This window comes from Phyllosticta citribraziliensis, assembly GCF_038025025.1.
Source record: "Phyllosticta citribraziliensis strain CPC 17464 chromosome Unknown J3D65scaffold_5, whole genome shotgun sequence".
Lineage (NCBI taxonomy): Eukaryota > Fungi > Ascomycota > Dothideomycetes > Botryosphaeriales > Phyllostictaceae > Phyllosticta > Phyllosticta citribraziliensis.
In genome coordinates, this window is record NW_027117342.1 from 913,292 (window position 1) to 933,324 (window position 20,033).

At 56.5% G+C, this 20,033-nt stretch overlaps 10 protein-coding genes across 10 annotated transcripts; 4 read left to right on the forward strand and 6 right to left on the reverse strand.

Moving 5' to 3' along the window:
* Window positions 1-239: 239 nt before the first annotated feature.
* J3D65DRAFT_324155 (uncharacterized protein) lies at window positions 240-1,360 on the forward strand. Its single transcript, XM_066795364.1, has one exon. The coding sequence runs from the start codon at window positions 434-436 to the stop codon at window positions 1,040-1,042; it is 609 nt and encodes a 202-aa protein (XP_066656033.1). The 5' UTR covers window positions 240-433; the 3' UTR covers window positions 1,043-1,360.
* On the reverse strand, window positions 1,360-2,709 carry J3D65DRAFT_324215 (uncharacterized protein). Its single transcript, XM_066795365.1, has 2 exons — window positions 2,535-2,709; window positions 1,360-2,462 (listed from the first exon to the last, which is right to left on the reverse strand). The coding sequence occupies exon 2, from the start codon at window positions 2,437-2,439 to the stop codon at window positions 1,678-1,680; it is 762 nt and encodes a 253-aa protein (XP_066656034.1). The 5' UTR covers window positions 2,440-2,462; window positions 2,535-2,709; the 3' UTR covers window positions 1,360-1,677.
* Window positions 2,710-3,106: 397 nt separating this feature from the next.
* On the forward strand, window positions 3,107-4,442 carry J3D65DRAFT_587741 (uncharacterized protein; the record flags this gene model as incomplete). Its single annotated transcript, XM_066797769.1, has 3 exons — window positions 3,107-3,318; window positions 3,344-3,704; window positions 3,750-4,442. 3 exons carry the CDS (start codon window positions 3,107-3,109, stop codon window positions 4,155-4,157), a joined length of 981 nt encoding a protein of 326 aa, XP_066656035.1. The 3' UTR covers window positions 4,158-4,442.
* A 197-nt stretch (window positions 4,443-4,639) lies between these two features.
* Window positions 4,640-5,674, reverse strand: J3D65DRAFT_621717 (uncharacterized protein). Its single transcript, XM_066799992.1, has one exon. The coding sequence runs from the start codon at window positions 5,611-5,613 to the stop codon at window positions 4,927-4,929; it is 687 nt and encodes a 228-aa protein (XP_066656036.1). The 5' UTR covers window positions 5,614-5,674; the 3' UTR covers window positions 4,640-4,926.
* A 1,708-nt stretch (window positions 5,675-7,382) lies between these two features.
* Window positions 7,383-9,085, reverse strand: J3D65DRAFT_602379 (uncharacterized protein; the record flags this gene model as incomplete). Its single annotated transcript, XM_066798120.1, has 7 exons — window positions 7,383-7,662; window positions 7,759-8,237; window positions 8,276-8,331; window positions 8,421-8,441; window positions 8,526-8,564; window positions 8,707-9,025; window positions 9,056-9,085. The coding sequence occupies 7 exons, from the start codon at window positions 9,083-9,085 to the stop codon at window positions 7,383-7,385; spliced, it is 1,224 nt and encodes a 407-aa protein (XP_066656037.1).
* J3D65DRAFT_621725 (mitochondrial DNA-directed RNA polymerase) lies at window positions 9,019-14,004 on the reverse strand. Its single transcript, XM_066799993.1, has one exon. It carries the CDS (start codon window positions 13,821-13,823, stop codon window positions 9,492-9,494), a length of 4,332 nt encoding a protein of 1,443 aa, XP_066656038.1. The 5' UTR covers window positions 13,824-14,004; the 3' UTR covers window positions 9,019-9,491.
* A 169-nt stretch (window positions 14,005-14,173) lies between these two features.
* J3D65DRAFT_621728 (mitochondrial division protein 1) lies at window positions 14,174-16,578 on the reverse strand. Its single transcript, XM_066799994.1, has 3 exons — window positions 16,267-16,578; window positions 14,581-16,218; window positions 14,174-14,525 (listed from the first exon to the last, which is right to left on the reverse strand). Exons 1-3 carry the CDS (start codon window positions 16,360-16,362, stop codon window positions 14,250-14,252), a joined length of 2,010 nt encoding a protein of 669 aa, XP_066656039.1. The 5' UTR covers window positions 16,363-16,578; the 3' UTR covers window positions 14,174-14,249.
* A 138-nt stretch (window positions 16,579-16,716) lies between these two features.
* Window positions 16,717-17,634, forward strand: J3D65DRAFT_552130 (chorismate mutase; the record flags this gene model as incomplete). Its single annotated transcript, XM_066797070.1, has 3 exons — window positions 16,717-16,805; window positions 16,840-17,488; window positions 17,557-17,634. 3 exons carry the CDS (start codon window positions 16,717-16,719, stop codon window positions 17,632-17,634), a joined length of 816 nt encoding a protein of 271 aa, XP_066656040.1.
* A 556-nt stretch (window positions 17,635-18,190) lies between these two features.
* Window positions 18,191-18,811, forward strand: J3D65DRAFT_552207 (uncharacterized protein; the record flags this gene model as incomplete). Its single annotated transcript, XM_066797074.1, has 2 exons — window positions 18,191-18,248; window positions 18,378-18,811. 2 exons carry the CDS (start codon window positions 18,191-18,193, stop codon window positions 18,809-18,811), a joined length of 492 nt encoding a protein of 163 aa, XP_066656041.1.
* A 161-nt stretch (window positions 18,812-18,972) lies between these two features.
* Window positions 18,973-19,915, reverse strand: J3D65DRAFT_621735 (uncharacterized protein). Its single transcript, XM_066799995.1, has one exon. The coding sequence runs from the start codon at window positions 19,888-19,890 to the stop codon at window positions 19,150-19,152; it is 741 nt and encodes a 246-aa protein (XP_066656042.1). The 5' UTR covers window positions 19,891-19,915; the 3' UTR covers window positions 18,973-19,149.
* Between the last annotated feature and the right edge of the window lie 118 nt (window positions 19,916-20,033).

The following is a 20,033-nucleotide window of genomic DNA, read 5'->3' on the forward strand; positions in this document are numbered from 1 at the left end:
TGAAAGCTAGGCAAATGACTTAAAGTTTCTTGGTGATTTGCTCTTGGGAATACCCCTAAATCTAGCTTAAAGTAACGAAGGCAATCCATGTGTAGGTGTAGCTGATTCCGTTGACGTTGCTTACGAGGGAGGGGACTCAATTGCGTTGAGCAATTCTCGCAGCACGCAACGAGCTGTCTCAGCGCTCCGCGCAAGCATGCGCATGCCCTTTCCTGACCAAAAATCTTGCACAAACGTACCCACAGCGGTAGCAAAAGAAGCACCGTGCAGAGGAGAAGACAAGAAAAACTCCAATGGCACCATGCATTTTCTAGTCACTCTCGGCAGTGGAAATGAGGCGGGGGAATCGCGCCCTCCCATGCCCCCTACCCTGCCAGCGGCCCGGCACTTGCTCGTCCCGGGCCTGGAGATCAGAACAGTGGATGGGTAAGGTATGTATGAATGTAACGATGTGGGTGCGATCGGCGGGCCCGGATGGCGGACTGACCGCGTGCCGTGCCGACCGGCTGCTATCAAGGGGCAAGAGTTTGTAGGCAGGTGGCGGGCCAGGAGCTGGGGCAGGGGCGGGGGGCTCAGGAGAGGCGAAGATCGTGATGGCCGTGGTGGTCGTGGTGGTGTGATGTGGGCTTTGGACCGAAGTTGCGTTGGAGAACGTCCGTCAAACAATGTTTGCGCAGACGAGAGACTTTGTTGGCTGCGTGCACGTGGAGACGGCGCGGTCGGTAGACGGACGGATGAAGTGCCGGAGGCAGAGAGAATCTGCTTGTGGAGACGATTGAGGTCCGGGCCGTGTGGCGAGGACAGCCACGCACAACGAGTGACAGCGACAAGAATCTGGCAGACAACGGCGACGACGACAAGGGCCGCGCGAGGACGAGCAAGCTTGTTGTTGATGTCCGGACAAGTCACGGACGGCGGGCAGGCAGCCGGTCCAGTGGTAGGTGGAGACTCAGATGGGGCTGCTCCCTCCGCCCTGGACTATGGACGTGCTCCCGGAAATGGCCACGTTCAAAACGTGCGAACGGAGTCTGGACTTTTTTGAAAGCTTGAACTAGGTCTCCACGTGCAAGCGTAATCAGAGAGGAGGGGTTGAGCACGGGGCGAGTCGCAACGGGATAGTAGGCCGCCGAATGACGGTTTCGGTTCTCTTGACCTGTCTATATTCCATCTTTAGAAGACTTTGGCGTCCCAATAGAACATGCAGTGGCGTGACTGAAGTATTGTGGAGGCGGAAAGCATAGAAAAGATCAGCTTTGTCGACGAATCCGAGACAGACGCGCGCGCACTTTGAAAAAAAAAGACTAGCATCTAGTGCAGTTAGCGCAGGGGTTTGAGGTGGAAAGAAGAAGTTTGCGGGTACAGCGTCTGCAACAAGGACACAAGGCCTGAGCTGTCAAGGACCAAGCATCGACTTTCATCAGCCAATGAGCCTAGGGAAAAATAATCTCCGTGTTGTCAGGAAGCAGGGAGAAATCGCTTCACCGCAGCGACCCACAATATCTCCTTGCTCTTTAGTGACTGCGCTCAGCACCTCCGGACCCAAATTTGTCGCCGCGGTGTAATGAGCGGCCAAGATGGCAGTTGGCAAAAGTTGACGGCTGCAGGAACACGTGCTATGGGTCCAGGTGGATGGATCTGGAATGGACTTTCAAATTCGCAGAAGGCGCTGGCATATGTTTACGCAATGCAATGGTCCAGGGATTGCGGAGTGAAGTTGGGCTGTTTTCTGGGCCTTTGCAGTTTGCATCTTTTGGATCGCGTCTTGATACAAACGGTAGATGGGGGAGCCCACTTGAGCCCACTTGTTTCCTGGTTTGGCAACGACCACACTCTCAATAGGACAGCGACAAGGGCAGGGAGTGGATATTCTTTTCCACTTGGCCTTGGTGCAGGAAAACGCCACGGCCTAATCTTGCGGGAGCGGGAAAACGAACGGGCCGCCAGGGGGCAGGAGCGAGGACGATTCATGGCGATCGCAGCGACGGCCATGTCCAGTGTGTTTGGTCCGGTGGACAAGTTTGGAAGAGCAACAGGTGTGCAGCTGCATGGGGAAGGTCGGGTTTGGAGGTTGGGGTTGGCCGGGACCAGGACCAGGACCAGGATGAGGTGCCGTGGTCGACGGGCTGATGGTGCGGCATCGACGTCACAGAACAGACGATGCGGTCGACACGGCAAGACAAGACGGAAACAGAGGAAACATGGATGGCAGGCAAGGCTGAAGTGAGAAGGAAGTGAATTGAAGACCGACCTGAGGACAGGACATGACATGGACATGGACATGGAGCAGGCCGGGGGCGCTTCGACTCGTCTCAAGAGGCGTACCTTCCCTTCTCGTAGCGAGCGCCGGGGCCGGGGCCGGAGCCGGAGGCGGAGGCGGAGAGAGCGGGTGTGTGTCTCTGAGGTGAGGTGGTCGACTCGACTGGCTGTGCCACATGGCATTGATAAGCTGGGACTGGACGGGACTGGGAGAACAAGCGCCACATGGTATGAGCATGAGACTCGGTTGTTGAGGGCGTGTATCCGGAGTACTGTACAATATTATTGCTGGGTTGGCCTGTCTGGCGGCCTGCCTGACTCCGCCGGCGTGGGTCGAGGGCCTGGTCAGAGAGCCCGCCCATGCTGTCGGGCCAAACGCCAGACGTCGCGAGAGAAACAGATGCATGTCAGAAAAGCATCGGAACGGCGGCTGCAAGGGCAGAGACGAGGACGACGAGGGGGTCGACGAGAGTGGGATCCAGCTCCGGGCCGTGTACTGTATGTGTGTATGTATGTATGTATGTATGTATGTATGTAGGGAGTGTATAGTGTAGGTACCGTGGACTCTGTCGGTCGGGCGGTAGGGAGCAGGGAACCCGCTCTGTCTGCGGACCCGGCGCTGTGGTGAGACTTGGCCTTGGGGCCGCCCGCTTAAATGCCTTGACCCCCAGCTGCCCGCGGGCCATGGCGACGACCTGAACCTGAACCTGAACCTGAACCTGAACCTGAACCTGCTCCTGATCCTGACTTCGCTTCACTTCGACAAAACATATTTATGAATTGACGCGCCCGCCCCTCCCATCCCCTTCCTTCCCCCCCGCCCCCGCTCCGCACCGCACCGCACCGCACCATGAGTTCCTCCGCCAAGGACCAGAAACCCGACGCCCTGCAAGACCGCAGGCAGAGCATTGGCAAATACGTCAAGAGACTGCGCACCGTCCTCAAGAAGAATCCCTCCAAGGACTCGTCCGCCGCCGCCTCTGCTTCCGCCTCCGACTCCAAGGACCATTCTTCGCTGCCTACCAGGTCAGTCTTCAGCTCCACCACCCCCCCCCAAGACATGTTGCTGACGCCATTCAAAAATCAGCCCACCCGAGACAAAGCCCGCCGAGTCCAAGCCCGTCTCCTCCACCGTCGGCCAAACCTCTTATCCTCGCAATGCCGCCCAGCAGGAGCGTGCCCGTGCCCTTTTCGCCAAGTACGGCCTGACCCTCGAGGCCCACGAATGGATCACCTCGGGCATCTCCAACGAAAACGTCCAGCGTGTTGAAAAGCCTATCCGCATGCGCGTCCACCGTACCTGCCATCGTTGCCAGACCACCTTTGGCCCAGACCGAGTCTGCCAAAAGTGCGAGCACACGCGTTGCAAAAAGTGTCCCCGCTACCCTGCCAAAAAGGAGGACAAGGCCAAGGGCAAGGCCAGGGCCGGAGAGCCCCAAGCTGCCCCAGTTGTCGCCCCGACCCAGCAGAATGTCCCGAGGATTGGTTCCAAGCCTGCGAAGAAGGGTGACTGCCTAACCATGAAGAGCCGCACTGGCGGTCCCGACCTCGAGCGCCGCCCTCCCAAGCAGCGTGTCCGCCGGACGTGCCACAAGTGCGACTCTCTGTTTATTCCTCCCACGGCTGCGTCTTGTACTAGCTGTTCTCATGTCCGTTGTACCAAATGCCCCCGTGATCCGGCCAAGAGGAAGAAGTGGCCAGACGGATACCCTGGCGATGCACCAGCCTCCGAGTCTGAAACAGACGTCGATGCTGTCAAGAGACCGGATCGTACATGGCGGAAGCCGCGTCAACGGGTACGCTGGACGTGCGAGAACTGTCAGACTCTATTCATGGAAAAATCAAAATCGTGTGCCAATTGCGGCCATGACCGCTGTCTAAACTGCCCACGGGCTCCGTAAGTCTCCGGCCCACTCCTTGTTGGGAACGTTGCTAACCGACAACAAACAGGGCCAAAAAGCATCGCAAGGAGACGGACCCCGCAGTCCTCAAATCCGTTGAAGAAAAGCTCTCGCGATTCAAGGTCAACGAGCCTGCTTCCGACACGGAAACCACGCCTGACGTTTAAATTGACGCTGCCACTGCCTCACTGACTTGATTCCCCACAAACTCTGTCCGCGCGATCGCATCACGTCATTGGATTCTTACGACTGACCGTTTTGGAAATGTTTGGACTGGCGAAAGAGAATGACACGGCATTGTTGACGCGAGGAGCAAGCAGTGAGGGATGGATGGCGAGATATGCTCGTCTTTGTGTCCGGAAACCCATTTTTCCTTGCCACTTTCTGGACAAAACTAGAACAATTCCAGCGACGAGAAGCCGCCGACGACCGCAGACCAGCTTTGGATGATTGGCTGCGTCCCGGCGGTGCTTCGCGTCTTTGCCTCCACAACAGATCCGCTCCTCCGCGTCGACCTTCCCACCAGCTTTGCAGGAAAGCCTGGAGGCACATGTGAATAACGTCAAGCGACTTGACCCTTGCACCCCAGTTCTTTTTTGTTTGGCCCGGCAAACGCCGTTTCATCGGCCGGCAAGTATCCCTCGCATGCCCTGGCTGCCCCCCGGGGCATTCCAGGCAGGAGGCCAAGAAAAGGCCTTCACCGACAACGAGTATTGGCACAAAGTCTACTCTCTTTCGCTCCCAAGGCCGGCATGCCTGCACACTCACGCTACATGGCCTGACTGATAGACTGACTGACTGACTGACTGACTGCCGCGGGTGATGATGCCCAGGAGTCCATCAGGTCACATCGCGACACTCCTCCCGTTCGTTTCGCCAAGCTAGCCGACGTTTCTGTCAGGATTGTCTCTCCATCAGATCCTGCTTGATGCACGGCGACGTATGTACGCAAAGTGCGGATGAGCGAGCCTATTTCCCCGGCCCGCCCGCTCGCTTCTCTTCCCTGTCTCTGTTCCTGGCGTGATTGACAGACCAGGCGGTTTGAACAGGGGACGGACGGCAGCGCAACAAACGGGCGACCTACTAGGTACCTAATCCCAAGGTTCCTGCATCTGTGTGGCCTGTTCCACGTTGCTCTTAGCAAGCCGTCATTATGCCCCCTTGTCCTTTTTCCTCCACCACAGACTAAAGGAAGGGAAGGGAAAAGAAAGCGTGTCTGTGGAGTGATGAGATTAGATTGCATCGCCCCAGCCCAGCCCCATGTCCGCTCGCACAACAAGCCGTCCATCCGCCCGCGTGGTGAGGTGATGCGGTGACTGGAGATGATGACCTGATGATCTGAGACGTGTAGCAGGCAGCAAGCAAGCGAATGAGAAGATACATGGAGGGTGACGATGGTTGGAGCGCTCGTCTGTGGCTCCGAGCGGCGGCACCGGGGACGCCGCCAGTCAGCCATGCGACGGCCACGTGGCTGGCTTGCTTAAAGGGAAGAGGGAAGGCAGGAGACGTGAAGGAAGGGAGGGGGAAGGTTTAGCCGCGGGGGGGGATTGATTGATGGGTGAGTTTTAGTCCACCACCCATGCACCTGTGAGGATACTGTTGCTTTGTTATGCAGGCTGTGAGAGCGCACACGTGGACAAAGCCGACCGCAGCAACAGCAGAAGAAGAAGAAGCATCGTCTCCATTCGCTTGGAGCGGGCTCCGCAGGCAGCTGAATGCACGAACGAACAACGACCTTGAACGAGTGGTTGACATGGCCGGACAGCTTGGGGCCAACCCAGCATGCCGGCGCCCGAGGGAGGTGCTAGTTGGATCCAGACGGCGGGAAGCGAATTAAAGACTCTCACTTGCGTGTGTGAAGAAGGAAGCATCAGGACGCGACCGACAGAGAATACGACGGATGCGAACGCCCATGATCCTCGCGAGGCGCAAGTGGATCGCCCGATGAGAACAACGCGTGCTTTATTCCCAGAATCTCCGTCCGCACGAACAGTCGTCGACCAGCTTATTGCAAAGACGGAGCGCGAAAAAAAAAAAAAAAAAAAAAAAAACCCATTCACGTTTGTCTGGTATATGGCGAATAGGCATCAACGGCGGGCTGCGCTGCGCGTGGTGGACCAAAAAGAAATGCCGGGAGGGAGGGAAAAAAGAAAGGTTTCCCGTCTCTACGGCTGGACGGACGGCCCCCAATCCTGGTGCGTGGGTGGCTTACAACTCCCGCCGTGCGGGAGCCGTCGCTTGTTGGTTGGACTACTCTACTACTTAGGTTGCTTTTTCCCGAGAACGCGTCCGTCCGTTCGTTGACGAGCGACGGCGTGGCGAGGACGACGACGACGCCACTAGTGACGCGCAAGATTGACTGACTGACTGACTGACTGACTGATTGAGCGACTCAAGTGCCTGGCGGATCCGGCGGACCCCGGGTCTGGCATGGTTGGGTCCCCCGCCGGGGAGACGGTCGCTGGGTTCGAGAGTTTCCGTGGGCTGGGCCTCGCGTGGTCAGCCTGGGATACGGGAGCCGTTTCCTTTCGCTTGTTTCCACCCTTGGACTCGGCTTCTGCTGCATTTCCCAAACTCTAATCAAGGTTGCGGATGGCGGATGGCTGACGGCCGCTTCCACGGATGCGGTGCGGTGCGGTGCGGTGGATTCCTTCGACTTGGACGACTTCGCCGGCCGACAAGGCCACTCTGCTCACCGTCTCGCTCCAGGCTCAGGCTGCTTGTCTTCACCGCCACCTCCATGTCCACCTCACGCTGCCGTGCGACACGTCTCACGGCAGGCCCCGGCAGAAAGTGTGCCCGTCCCTCGCTCCAATAATAATAATATACTCGACACTCCCGCCCGTTGCCACCATCCCCGTCGACCCGTCTGAACGCCAGCCAAGCCAGAAAACATGAGAAAATGTGTTTCGTCGTTGCTCACTTCATCCCTGCATCCCCGACCACAGGATAGAACCACGCATCAAGGGCCATGACGCAGACCGTCCTGAACACGACAACGCTCTTCCTTGCTGTAGTGGACCTGTAGCAGCAACACGGACGATACGAGCAATAATGCCTTCCACGCCATGGCGCACCGCAGCAGCAGCAGCAGCAGCAGCAGCCCGCCTTGTCTTCGCGTCCGCAAGTCCGTTGCGGACGGCCTAAGGCGTAGACAGACGCCACATTTTGCCCGTTGACAACGACCATGTTTATCTCTGGTGGCGACCTACCTGCCCCGGAGCCTCACAACGCTGGCCGCTTGCCGAAACCCGATGCTGGGTCCGGACAGCACATGGATTCGATTGATACTGCTTTACCCCACACAGAGCGAATAGGCGAAGTGGCGTCCATCCCGGCGTCAAGCCAAAGCAGGCAAGCAGGCGAGAGACCTCTCATCCAACGGCCAGCCACCCTGTGGACATGATCCTGCCCTTGCATGGGCTGGGCTGCCTGAACGTGGTCCTGGACCTCCTTCTCCTTCTTCCTCTTCCTTGCCACGCCGACACCGTCAACGGACGACGTGCTGCATGCATACATACATACATGCATGCATATGCAGTGCACCAACGACGAAAGAGCCGCTGCCGCCGCCCGGACAGACTACTGGACAGGGACTAACTACTGGAGTGACGACTCACACGCATCGCCGTTATCCATGTCGGCAGTCGTCCACTCCTGCTGGCTGGACATTATTGCATGACCACAGCCACCGCGCTGGCGCCGACGCACAAACGGCGCGATAGGTATGTAGCAATCTGGACCCGCTCGTCTGGGCAAGACCGCCGACGACGCGGCGGCGGGCACGCTCGCTGCTGACACGCACGGCCATCTCATCCCATATTCCGTACCAACTCGCCGGTCCTCCCTTCTCTGCGTTCCCAGCTGGATGATCACGATCGCATCGCCTCGTATCGCATCTACTCGAGCAGAAGAGCGCGAGAAGGGGAAGGGACACGGCAGCTTGCCTGTCTTTCTGTCCGCCCCGAGGGATTCGTATCCTGCTGACGGACCTCGACGGCGGGTCGAATGAGGACCGGGGGGCTTGTCCTTGTCGCGTACGTGACTGGATGGTTGTTTGGATGATGGCCTTGTGCGACGCTGCGATTTGCAATTGCGCCGACTGGTGACCGTCTCACGGCTTTTGCTTGCCGCTCGGCCTCCTCCTCCTCACGTATGCATGCTCTGTATGGACCTATGAGGCGAGGTAGGTATGGATTGCAAGCACAGTGGCATCTGGCACAACACAACCGACGACGGCACGGCGCAAACACATGCACATACATGCGCCGTGTATACAACAAACTGAAGAAGGAGGAGTACATGAAAATCACAGCACAAGCACCAGCAGTCAACCCATCTGCCGTCGTGCGCTCCTCCACGACATACATACACATGCACTACACAAAACACCTGTCTCTCCTTCCACTGCATATACATACATGCACGTGTCTCCGTCATCCCTACCTTAACCCCCCCCCCCCCCCCCCCCCCCCCCCCCCGCAAACACACCCATCTCATCTCATCTCGCTCCCTTTATCTCGATCCAGCGATCTCTACACACACTTACATGCCCACCTACCCAGCTCCCTGCCATTTCCCCAAAAGGCCGAGGCGTACTTGCAGGCTCCTGCCGTGACGACGACGTCAAACCCCTTTCCATCTTCGACGCGAACCCCCGTGATATAGGTGATGGCGCCAGAGCAGAGCAGAGCAGAGCAGAGCAGCCGTCGGCCTGGACGGACCGCCTCGGCGCCCTTTTTGTTTGGTGCGTGATTGAAATGTAGCCAGCCGCTTTGTCGATTTTCATCCCATTCGTCGATGCTGTGTTGGGGGCCTTGTTGTTCGGCGACATGACCAGGCACAGACAGACAGACAGACAGTCTAGACTTTTTGCATGGGAGAATGTGCGCTTATACCAGCGGCGCCAAGTCGCAAGGCGCCGCCATTTTATATACATGCAAGCGTCCCCTCTTCAGACACACATGGTGGTGATATACACGAGGAGGACCTCCTCAGTAGATCCGAGAGATGGCCAGTAAAAGGAGAATGTGACGAAGGGAAAGAGAAAGGGGGGGGGGGGAAAGTGGTAGTACGCCGACTATGACTCCCTTTTTTTTGGTGCCCACCACATACATGCCCCCAGAACACCCAAACGCCGGAAATGCTTCAACAAATGGACGGATATGATGCCGCCGCCAAGCCCAACTAACTACCTGCTTTGCCCAACAACTGATCGCCAACGCCATGCGTGAAAAGATAATGGTGGTAAAGGGTAAGAGGAGCCGGGGGGAAAGGCGCAGAAAGGGACAATCGACACCAACGCAACAACACCCAAGAGCAACTCTCGCTGGCTCAAGAGAAAAAGTACTGGCTCTCCCTCAGCACACGCACGTCGAACTCGCCCTTTGCTGGGACATCCGGGAAGCTCATCGGAATCCAGAACTTGCGCGAGCCGGTTTTCTTTGGGTACTTCCGCTTCGCCGCCTGTGTGGGAGGTTTCTTGTCACCGCCGGCATCGGCTACGGCAGCATCGGCAGCAGCAGCAGTAGCAGCATCGGTAGCAGTCGACTCCGCTTTTGCGTTTTCGCGGGCCGTCGCTGCAACCTCGTCGTTGATGTCTTGCTCAGTGGGGAGGTCAACTTCGTCGTCACCCTCGTCGACTTCATTCTCTTCGTCGACGGTGGTGGGATCGATCGCGGAGCCAGCCGAGCCGCCCCTGTCGTCCTGCTGGCCCAGCTTGGTCACAGCAGAGTCTTCTTTGTAGGCTTCGAGCCACTCGGGGTGCTCGGTGACGGCCTTGTCGTACAGGGCGGCCGGCGTCACCATCTCGCGGCCCCTTTGGCGGTCCTCTTCCTTGTCGCTGTTCAGCAGTCTCCAACGCTTGTGCTCCATGCACAGCTCGGCCAGCATCTTCATCTTGTTGGACGCGCGCCATTTCTTGATCTGCACCGCGAGCGGCGACAAAAGGTGGACAGAGTGGAGGTACATGGAGCCCTTGTACCGCACGGTAAACTCCTCGTGCAGGCGTCCGATGATGTCTTCGGAGTGCATGGCCACAAAGGCGTCGCGCAAGACGCGGTTCATAAGAGGGACGTCGGCAGCGTGAGTCCAGAACGAGTCGTGGACGGAGGAGAATGTCAACCCCACCTCGTGGCTTTTGATAGCCGACAGAAACATGTGCGTGGCGTCGAGGGAGTGGATAAAGTTCGGAGGGAACGCTTGGAGCTGTTTCCTCTTGTTGACGGCATCGATCGCATCTGGGTTTTTCAGATTCATGTTCTGCACCTTCGTCTTGACCTGCTTCATCTTAGAGCTGCGGTAGGGCTGCACGACGGGCATTTTGAGCGGTGTCGTCCAGATTACGGGGGATCGGAACTGATGCTTAATGTTGGCAGATGTTGCTTTGTCCACCCAATCCGTCTTAGCTTTTTCCAGCTGTGCAGAGGACGAGCGTTTTTTCTTAGTTACTTTTCCGTCTCTGTTTTTGAAGCGCGTGCCCTGCGTCAAGTCGCTTGTCGTTTTGTTTTCCAGCAGCCTTGATTCAATGTATTTGACTTGTTCCGGTGTAAGGCTCGTGGAGATGCGATCGGCGCATACTCCAAGCCATTCCTGAATTGCTTGAGCACCGTTGAACATCCGACCGAGGGCTTTGAAAATGAGTTTGGCAATGTAGGAAGCCAATTTCATCCTACCGCCGCCCCTTTCCAACTCCTTGTCAGTCATCAAGTCTTCTAGTCGGTTCTGGACTTGCTCGCGAGCGCCGGTAAAGGTGACTCCGTAGACATTGGTCATGACCGTCTGCTTGACGACTTTGCGGGTAATCTTGTCCTTGACAGCGACTGCTTCCGCGACGCCGTTGGCAGCATCTTCAATCACTTCTGCCTTGACCATGTCAGCGACTGCGGTGTAAATGTCGGATGGTTTGTCGCCAGGCTGCAAGTTAACCTGTGCAGCCCCGGCCTTGTCGCCACCCAGCGCCGCATAGTGCTGAAGACCATTGCAAGTACCGTCCTGATGCACAGGAAGATGGGACACGTAACGCGTGGGATCAGGGGAGTCAAAGGCATTCTTCAGCTCGTAGCACGTTGCCAGGCATTGCCATGGGTCTTCAGCCTTGAGCCACCATCTTCGTCCGGTCAGAGGCTTTTCGACAGAGTCGTAGACTTCAGTCAAATGTGCCATAGCAAAGTCCTCGCGGTCATTCAAGCTGGCCTTGTCGAATCCGTAGACGTTCGCAAGATGGATCTTCAGCCAGCGCAAGCCACCTGTTCCAAGCTCTTTACCCTTTGCAAATGTGAGAAGGCCTCGAGCCATGTCAGCACCCATGTGATTGAGCAGGGCGGGCAGAGGATAAGCACGGCCGCGGAAATCCATGTTGTGAGGAAAGTAAAAGACCTCGTCTTTGAATGCGTGAGCAACCTCGAGTTGAAAGTTTTGGAAACAGCGTTGTGAGTGGTATGCAGACTTCAGGTTGTTGATCTTTTGCTTTGCGATCATGTATTCGGCCACCTGTTTTTTCGTGGAGTCTGGCCCAGGTTCAGGGGGGTACTCGAATTGAGGGTTTTCTGGAGCAATTGACGCCATTTCTTCTCCGCTGTTCCACACTTCGATGATGACTTTGAAAACTTCGTGATTCACGCGCCACGCAGTCTTTCCGAGGACCGTAAGTCCATGCAGAACGTCTTTCATGTCTCCTCTCTGCACTGCCGCCAGGCAGTATAGCCGTTGATCTTCACTTGTCGTCGTCTTGATTATGGCTTCCGGATATCGAAAGTAGCCACCTTTCTTGAAGCCGGTCCAAGGCAAGGGCTCCACAATCATGGGGTATTTGGAGCCAATCGAACCGCGGAGGGGCTCCCGCTTCAATTTGTCCCGGACAACAGGGTGAAGCTTCAGGACTCCAGTCTTGCGGCCCTGCTTGTATTCGGACAGGTGGAAGAATGCTGGCTCGTTCACCGCATACTGCTTGCCAGAATCTGGATCGACTCGGTCAACTTGGACCTTGGCCGTCTCCAAAACTTTGGACAACAACATTGCGCCGATTTTTGCTCTCAAGGTAACGCTCCATTCAAGGGATCTAATCTCGCCCAAGGCCCCGTACGAGCTCTCGGTGATCCGTGAATCTTCCCCAAGCGCGTCCTGGCCCTCTGGAGGTGGAGACGCTGTGGTGGCTGAAAATTCTGGTGACAGCTCTTTGCTCGTAGACATTCCGTACTCTGTGGCCAGGTGCTTTCCGAGGTCCATGCAGACACTGGAGACCTTGATCCCGTCAATGTTTTTCCTGCCACCAAATAACGGAACCAGGACGAGCAAAGTTGTAGCAGCCAGTCGTTCTGCCGTAAATGTCTCGAGGTATGTGCCATAGAAAAGGCGATCTTTGTCTTGTGAATCGTTCGAGTTTACGGCCTCGGACGACAACTTGAGCTCCTCTTGCATGACCGGAATCAAGGCCGAGTACCACTGCCACATCAGAGCCTCCATGGGTTTGGTGGAAAGTGCTGAAGTGATGCCCAATTTCTGCATGTTTTCATTCTCAATCCGCCAGCGCCCAACAGCTGCATCTACTCCGTCCTCCTCCAGACGTATTTGTCGCTGACGATTCCATAAATGGTCTTTTTGCTCCGGGGTAAGGTCCTGAAAGTCGTCCGGATAAGGGATCTCTTTCAACACTTCTTTTGAATTTGAGAAAAGCGAGAGGGATTTCTTGACCGTCGCTAAACCAGCGCCCCTTTGCTGCACCGGTCGCAACTCCGGCAGGTCCGAGACATTTGGCTTCGAAAGGCCCTGAGCTGTTGATGCCGAAACCGGGGAAAGCCCCTGTGTGATTCCTTCTCGCGCATTGTTGTCAAACAAGGGTCCGAATATTTCGGGCACTTCCTTTTTCAGCCTCGAATATTCCTCCTCTGTAAACAGTTCCGGGTTCCTGAGTGTCTCGACTTCCAAATCTCTCGATTTGTTTGCCATTTCACAGAGCCTCCTCAAAGACCTCGCCATTTTGACACCTTCCTCTCTGGCGAGGCACGCCTTTATCAGGAGCACAAATGTTTTTTCGTTGGTCGGAATGTCGTTGTCCTGCATATTCACAATGACCCATTTAAGCATCTTGGAGTACTCGTAGCCGGGGTGCTGCCTCAAGACCATTTGCAGATGCACTGCTAGATATGTGTTGTGAGCATGCACCAGTTCGGATGCAGTGCCGTTGTATACTTCCCGCAGCCGGGCTAGAATCTCATCGGCTCTTTCCATGCGCCGGACGCGCAAGCTGGCCGTGAGGTTTGAGAAGAGATCAAAAGGATCGCCGCCGATGCCACGGATGTACATTAAGCGTGGAGCAGGCGTGGTCAAATCTTGACGGACGATAATAGGTCGTTGTTCTCTGGGAGAAGGCGATGTGGGTTCGGGGCCATGAAGAAAGCCATGCGGAGAGGATTCGGACAAGTGTGACTGTTCGTATGGTATCGACGGTTCGGAGGGACTGGTGGCTGTGGCGACGGAGCGAGACTGGGTCGTAGGTAATAGTCGCGACGTCTGAGTCTTGTCATCTCTGCGCCTGCGCGTTGAGGTGGAGTTGGAACGCCATGAAGTCGATTGGAGAGAGGTCCTAGCCTGAAGAAGACGATTTGGCGGTAGAGTCAAGTGGTGCAAATGGCGTTGTGTTCGCGGCCTCGCGAGGCGCGAGAGCATGGCGGACCGGCAGCAAGCAGACTCGCGTGAGAAGTACAATACGGAATAATGGAGCGCAATGAGGCAAAATGCGAGGCGCAAAGGGAGAAAGGGCAAAGGAGAGGGTCTAGGTAGTCGAGGAAGCGCACTCGCCCGGTCAATGCTTCGACGGAGGGTTTAGATATCGAAGCGTTGGACATGGCAAAAAAGTCGACGACGCCAGCAAGTAGCGGCAACCGGCGGCGAACGCACACACCGCCGGGCGGCAGACTCCCGGCCGATTCCCGCACGCGCCCCCGACCTGGCGTTTCTCGGCCCCGGCCCGAGTCTGCGGGCCTCGACTTGAAGCTCTCCCGTCACGTCTCATGGATTTCTGTGCTGTTTGAATATCTTGTTCACATCATACATGTATCTAGCGTTACTACGTGCATAGTCGCCCGCACTTCATCAACACGACCACATGCCAACTGTGCCGTCTCTCCTACCTTCGACCAGGTAGCCATCTCTAATCCCGACCTTTTCAATCGTAGCAGCCGACGACGTATTCGTCTCCTTGCGAGCCCCCGGCCCGCAGTCCCAGTGCGTGCTTTCCGTCTTGTCATAGATCTTGACCACGTCTTCACCAGCAGCGGCTGCGATCCTCCGCGCATCAAACATAAGACTCGTGACGGGGTGATCGTACGCATAAGCATCGTATATGGAACCCATACGGAGATCCCAGATCTGTTGGTCTGATTAGCCGTCTTCGGATATAAGCGCAGCCCCAGCAAATACTTACCCGAATACTCCTATCCATGCTACCAGTGACGAGGTGGACATCGTCGAATTGCAAGGCCGTTACAGGCCCTGTGTGGCCGACAAGGCTGCGATGGACCTGGCCGCTTCTCAAATCCCATAAGCGGACCATGCCATCCGCTGTTCCGCAAGCCAGTGCGGCATCGAAACACTGCAGAGCGCCAACAAAGTCGGCCGACGCGTCTGGCACGCGACCAGTCTGGCGCCAGCCTTCGCCAGGACCGAGCGTGGAAGAGGCTTGAGCAGCTGCCCACAACACATCCAAGGTCTGCACACAGCGACCCTTGACGAGATCCCATTGTCTTAGCGTCTTGTCCGCCGAGCCAGATACCAGGGTGTCGCCACGAAAGTAAAGCGCGGTAACTTCTGCGACGTGCGCGTCGAGGGTGAACAGTGGGCAATCCCGCATGCTTCCAGCAGGAGGAGGGGGGATAGCATCTTCCGGATTCTCGAAACCCAGTGCAGCATCATCATCTTCTTCGTCGTACCTGTTGTCTCTGGGAGCGTATTCGGCGCGGCTCAAGTCCCAAAGACGAATCGTGGCGTCCATGGACCCAGTGGCTACAATGTTGTCCTCGACTTGAAGGCATCGGACAGAAGACAGATGGCCCTCGAGAAGACCCATACAACGTCCCGCATTCAGGTCCCACACCTTGACGGTGTCATCCAAGGATGCGGTGACGGCAGTGCCAAAGGGCATGTCGAAGTCCAAAGCAGTCACGATGTCATCATGAGCTGGTAGTTCCTTGATCTTCGAGCCCGGCTCCAGGTGTTCGTGCAACACCGGCATTGATATTCGGCGATGAGTCTTGCGCTTCTTCTTTTCCTTTGGAGACTGGGCGGGCAATTTTTCATAGATGGATTCGGACATGAATCCAGGGGACCCATCTAGATCGCCTTCGGAGTCGGCAATGGTCACGGTTGGCGTTTCCGGTGACCTTTGTGAAAGCTGGGCCTGTTCCTCGAGCTCTTCTTCCATGTCCTCCAACTTGTTGCCCACATCTTGAAGGTCATGCTCGAGTTCCGACTCTTCCCTCTCCAAATCAGCTAGCCTGTCCAGAACAATCCGTCGCATGACATTCAAGTTTGCAATCTTCTGGTCGATTTCCCTGATCTCCGTGCTGCACATATTCTTTCGCACGCCCATCATTTCGAGCCGGCGAGTAAGATGGCGCTTGTCTTTCTTGAGCTTGTCTAACGAGAGCGCACCTGAGCCCTCGTCATCGCTACCATCGTTGTGATCTATCAGTCTCTGTCCCCGAGAATTATGTTTGGGGCCCCGCCGTTTTCTGTGGTGGTGTTTCTCGTCTTCTGTTGTTGCTTGAAAACCCTGGAATAGCGAATACGCCGGACCAGTCTCTGGTATATCGGCGAGGAGCTCGTCGGGAAGGTAGGAGAGGGCTCGTTGCTGGATCTCAGGGACGGAGAGTTTGGATCTTACGAGTTCCCTCGGCGTGGTTTGGGTAAAGCTGAAGACCGATCTTTGGATTCCCGGTCGCCGAAGCTCGCGGTGGAGCTCACCGAGCGCATTCTGATAGTGATGGCTGATTCCTCCATCAGGTCCAATCAAATGGTTGGCGGTTGCTGTGACCTTGCGGCCAAACGCCTCGAGTTGACGCGACTGCTACAAAATTAGTTTGCACTTCAATTGGCTGTACGAAGAGCATACAGCGGATACAGCCTCATCGTCGACATCCGAAGATGACGTCGGCCTTGATTCGCTAGCTCTGCCGCGGGGCGAATCGTCTCTACCAGAGGAGGCCATGGGATGGGCAGATGGGATTGGGAGAGCGACGCGACAAAACGAATTCCACTTCAGGCGGCGGCAACCATCGTGGCGCGTCAAGCAAACCGAATCGGGGTCTCGTCTGGGAAGGTCGTGGAGCGCAGCAGTGCCGATTCGAGGCGAGTCGTGTGAGGGTGTTGGTGTGTGTGTGGATTGCGCAGCCCACAAAGTGCATCATCCGGGGTCTGGTGTGCTTGCAACTTGCCGCAACCTGGAGGCTCGGCAACCGAGCAACACCTGGACCTCTGCATGCTGACCGCCAGCTCTTCTCTCCAACATGCTATATACACCTCCGCCTTCTCCCTCGGGCGTGCCACTTAGGTCGATTCAATGATGGACACTGCCGTTGGTCTTACCGACGCCGACCAGGTGCTCGACCTCAAAAACATTCGTTCCACGCTCATGTACAGGACCCCGCTGTCGTGGCTTGCCATGCGATACTGATCTGTGGCGCAGCCGCTTGGAAGACACCATCACCGTCTACCTCATTGAGCGCGTACAGTATCCTCTGAACCGTTCAGTATACGTCCCTGGCGCAATCCAAGTCCCCGACGAAAAGCTCAGCTTTTTGGATTGGCTCCTTTGCGAACAAGAGCGCCTCCACTCACGCCTCCGCCGCTACCAAGCGCCCGACGAGTACCCATTCTTCCCAAACGCGGTGCGCACTCCGGTGCTTCAGCCCTTGGACTATCCGCCTGTCCTTCATCCCAACAATGTCAATGTGAACGACAAGCTCAAAGACATCTACATCAACCGCATCCTTCCTACGGCGTGCGCGAAGCCCGGCGACTCGGAACGCGAGAATACATCCCACTATGGCTCGACAGCCGTGAACGATATCGCTTGCCTGCAAGCGTTGTCGCGCAGAATCCACTACGGCAAGTTTGTCGCAGAATCAAAGTTCAGGAAGGAGACGGAGCGCTTTGTCAAGCTCATCAAAGCGGAGGATCGCCAGGGAATCGATGAGGCCATCACGGACGCGGCAGTGGAGCTTAAGGTGCTCGAGAGGCTGAGGAAGAAGGCTACAAATTACGGGGCAGACCCGGAGAATCCGACGGCCACACCACCCAAGATCAACGTGGAAGCGGTGGTGAGCATGTACAAGGTATTCCGACCTACTGCCTGGCTTTGTGAAGCCATGACTACCACCAGGTGGGCTAATTCGATACACAGGACTATGTTATTCCCCTCACCAAGGAGGTCGAAGTGGAGTATTTGATGCAACGCCTTGCTGGTACCGAGTGGGAGTAACCCCACTCTTGGTCATCCTTGGGATAGAAAAAGATTCAGGACGGTGATAGAGAGATTGAAGTTGCTGGATAAAGCATGAGACGGCTGCGTCATTCGCAGACTTGGCGTATACTGGTATTCGTGGTTGTTGTATTCGAACAACGGAAGCTGGACCCTGTGTCACGCGGTCAGTTTGTTTCGAAACTTTAGCCTGGAGTTCGTGTTGACTGCGCCTGTAACTGTATAGAATGCAGCATGAGCAGTCTTCGTGTCTAGATTGAGGCAGATCTTCTCCTTGCCGTAAATGAGGCCGTGACTCTCTCCATGTCGTTCAGAATGTTCATGTTGTAGCCCAAGGGGTTCTAGAAGAAACGAAGGTAATGCACTGTGGCGGTGCACATGCGTCATCGCGCGCTCCGCCGTTCAACGCCTCAACCCTGACCGATGCCTGTCCGGGTGCCTGTCGCTCAGGTTATTCCTCGAAGCGCGGCCTCATAAGCATCCTTTCCCTCTGCTCGCACATCCCTCCAACTCTGAGATCCGCGACACCGTTCTTCTCAAGTGACATCTCCACATCATGTGTGGCACCGACATATTCCTCGCCGTCCTTGCGGTCCTGTTCCCGCCACTCCCCGGTAAGTCCATCGGCAAGCCCCCGCATCGTCCGCACGCAGGCATCTTGCATTCACCAGCGTGGCAGGGGCCGTTCTCTACACCACTACCGTGCGCAAGGCAGTGGAAAGACGATGCTAACACTGGTACAGTCTGGGTCAAGCGCGGCGTGTGCAGCGCCGACTCACTCATCAACATCGCCCTCTGCTGCCTAGGCGTCCTCCCCGGCCTCCTCCACGCCTGGTACATCATCTGGGCGTACCCAGACCCGGACTACGAGTACGAGCGCGTCGACTCTGAAGCCCCAGGCCATGTCACCTACTACTACGTCGCCCACGGCCCAACGCCCCAGAACACGCTGAGGGGCCAGCCCAAGCCGCAGTCCCAGCCGCGATACGGTGCCACGGGAGCCGGCATGCCCGCCAGCAACCAGCAACAGTTCCCGGGACAGCAGACTGGCACAACGAACAGCTTTACGCCTCAGCAGGGAGGCCATGGGGGTGCTGATGCGGCAGGCGGCTCCAACCAGGCGCCGCCACCGTCATACCAGGAAGCTGTGAGGGGAGACCACAAGGTGCAGACCTAAACCATGTGGCAGCAGTCATGGTGAGGCGCGAAAAGCCCGTGAGGTTTTGGGATGGCGTTTCAATTGGTTGCTTTCATCTCTTGTGCGGCTGGCATTGTCTGACTTGGGTGGTCTTTGAATGACTAGGACTCGTTTCTCTGTTGCAAGATTCCACATGTGCAAGCACGATTAGTTTGAATTAATGATGTATCCAGGTTTTATAGTACTGACTTAGAAGCCGCTGTTTGTGCGTCTTTCATTTCTGCCAAATCCAGAGCATCCCTGATAAACCAGCGTCAGTCTCATTCCACGCCTCCAGCGCCTTTGCCAAATAGCATAAGAGAAGCAGTCTTCCTCAACTAAGACTTCGACGGCCTTTCGTAGACCGTGACCTCTGTAGGCATTCCAGGCTCCAGTTCGATGTTTCGGAGCACTTTCAAGGTCTCTTCCCACTTAGTCCTGAACAACACCGAGTTGATCCTGCACATTCTGATTTCACCAACCGCTTTGCCATCCTTCTTCAGGTCCGCAATCTGCTGCAGCAAGTCGATCATAGAGGTCCTAGTATGCTTGAGAATCGTTGCAGGCGGGTCCTTCCTTGCACCGAAGCCCTCACTCGTGAAGAGACAGCCAATGTAGTGCTTCTTGTTCCCTTTTTCGGGGGCCTTGGGGTCTTCATCCATAGGTGGAATCAGCTGCGCCGAGCCAACCTGGGCCATGCCGTCTGGACCACGATCGCAGAACTGTTCGTGATTCCTGTTCGCGTTGGGATAGCCGAGTCTGAATGCCTCGGCGATGCCTTTGCCCCAGTTTCCGTAACAGTTGCATGCGTGGATGAGAACCGAGTTGGGCGGAGCTGCGAACATGTCGGCAGTGACCTCTTTGACGACCAGTTTCTGTCTTTTGCTGGGGGTGCCGTCACTGGCCTTTGCAGCATTGCTCGCGGACATTTCGGGCGTAGCGCGGTGATGGTCGTGGATGGCTGAGACTTGAAGCTGACGTCGTGGGCGGGCAAAGTTAGTGATGATTTGGGATGCGACAGCACGGCGATGGACGGGAAACGATCTTGAGCCCCAGAAAGTCAAAGTGAACAATGACATGGGGTGCGGTGACGACAAAGGACGGGGTGGAAGGTTGTCGAGGCTCAAGGGACGGGAGCATTCGGGGCCGCTCGCGGCCGGCGGCGACCAATCACACGGCGAGGATTCAAATCACTTTCCCGGGCCGGAGGGCAGTCGGTTTT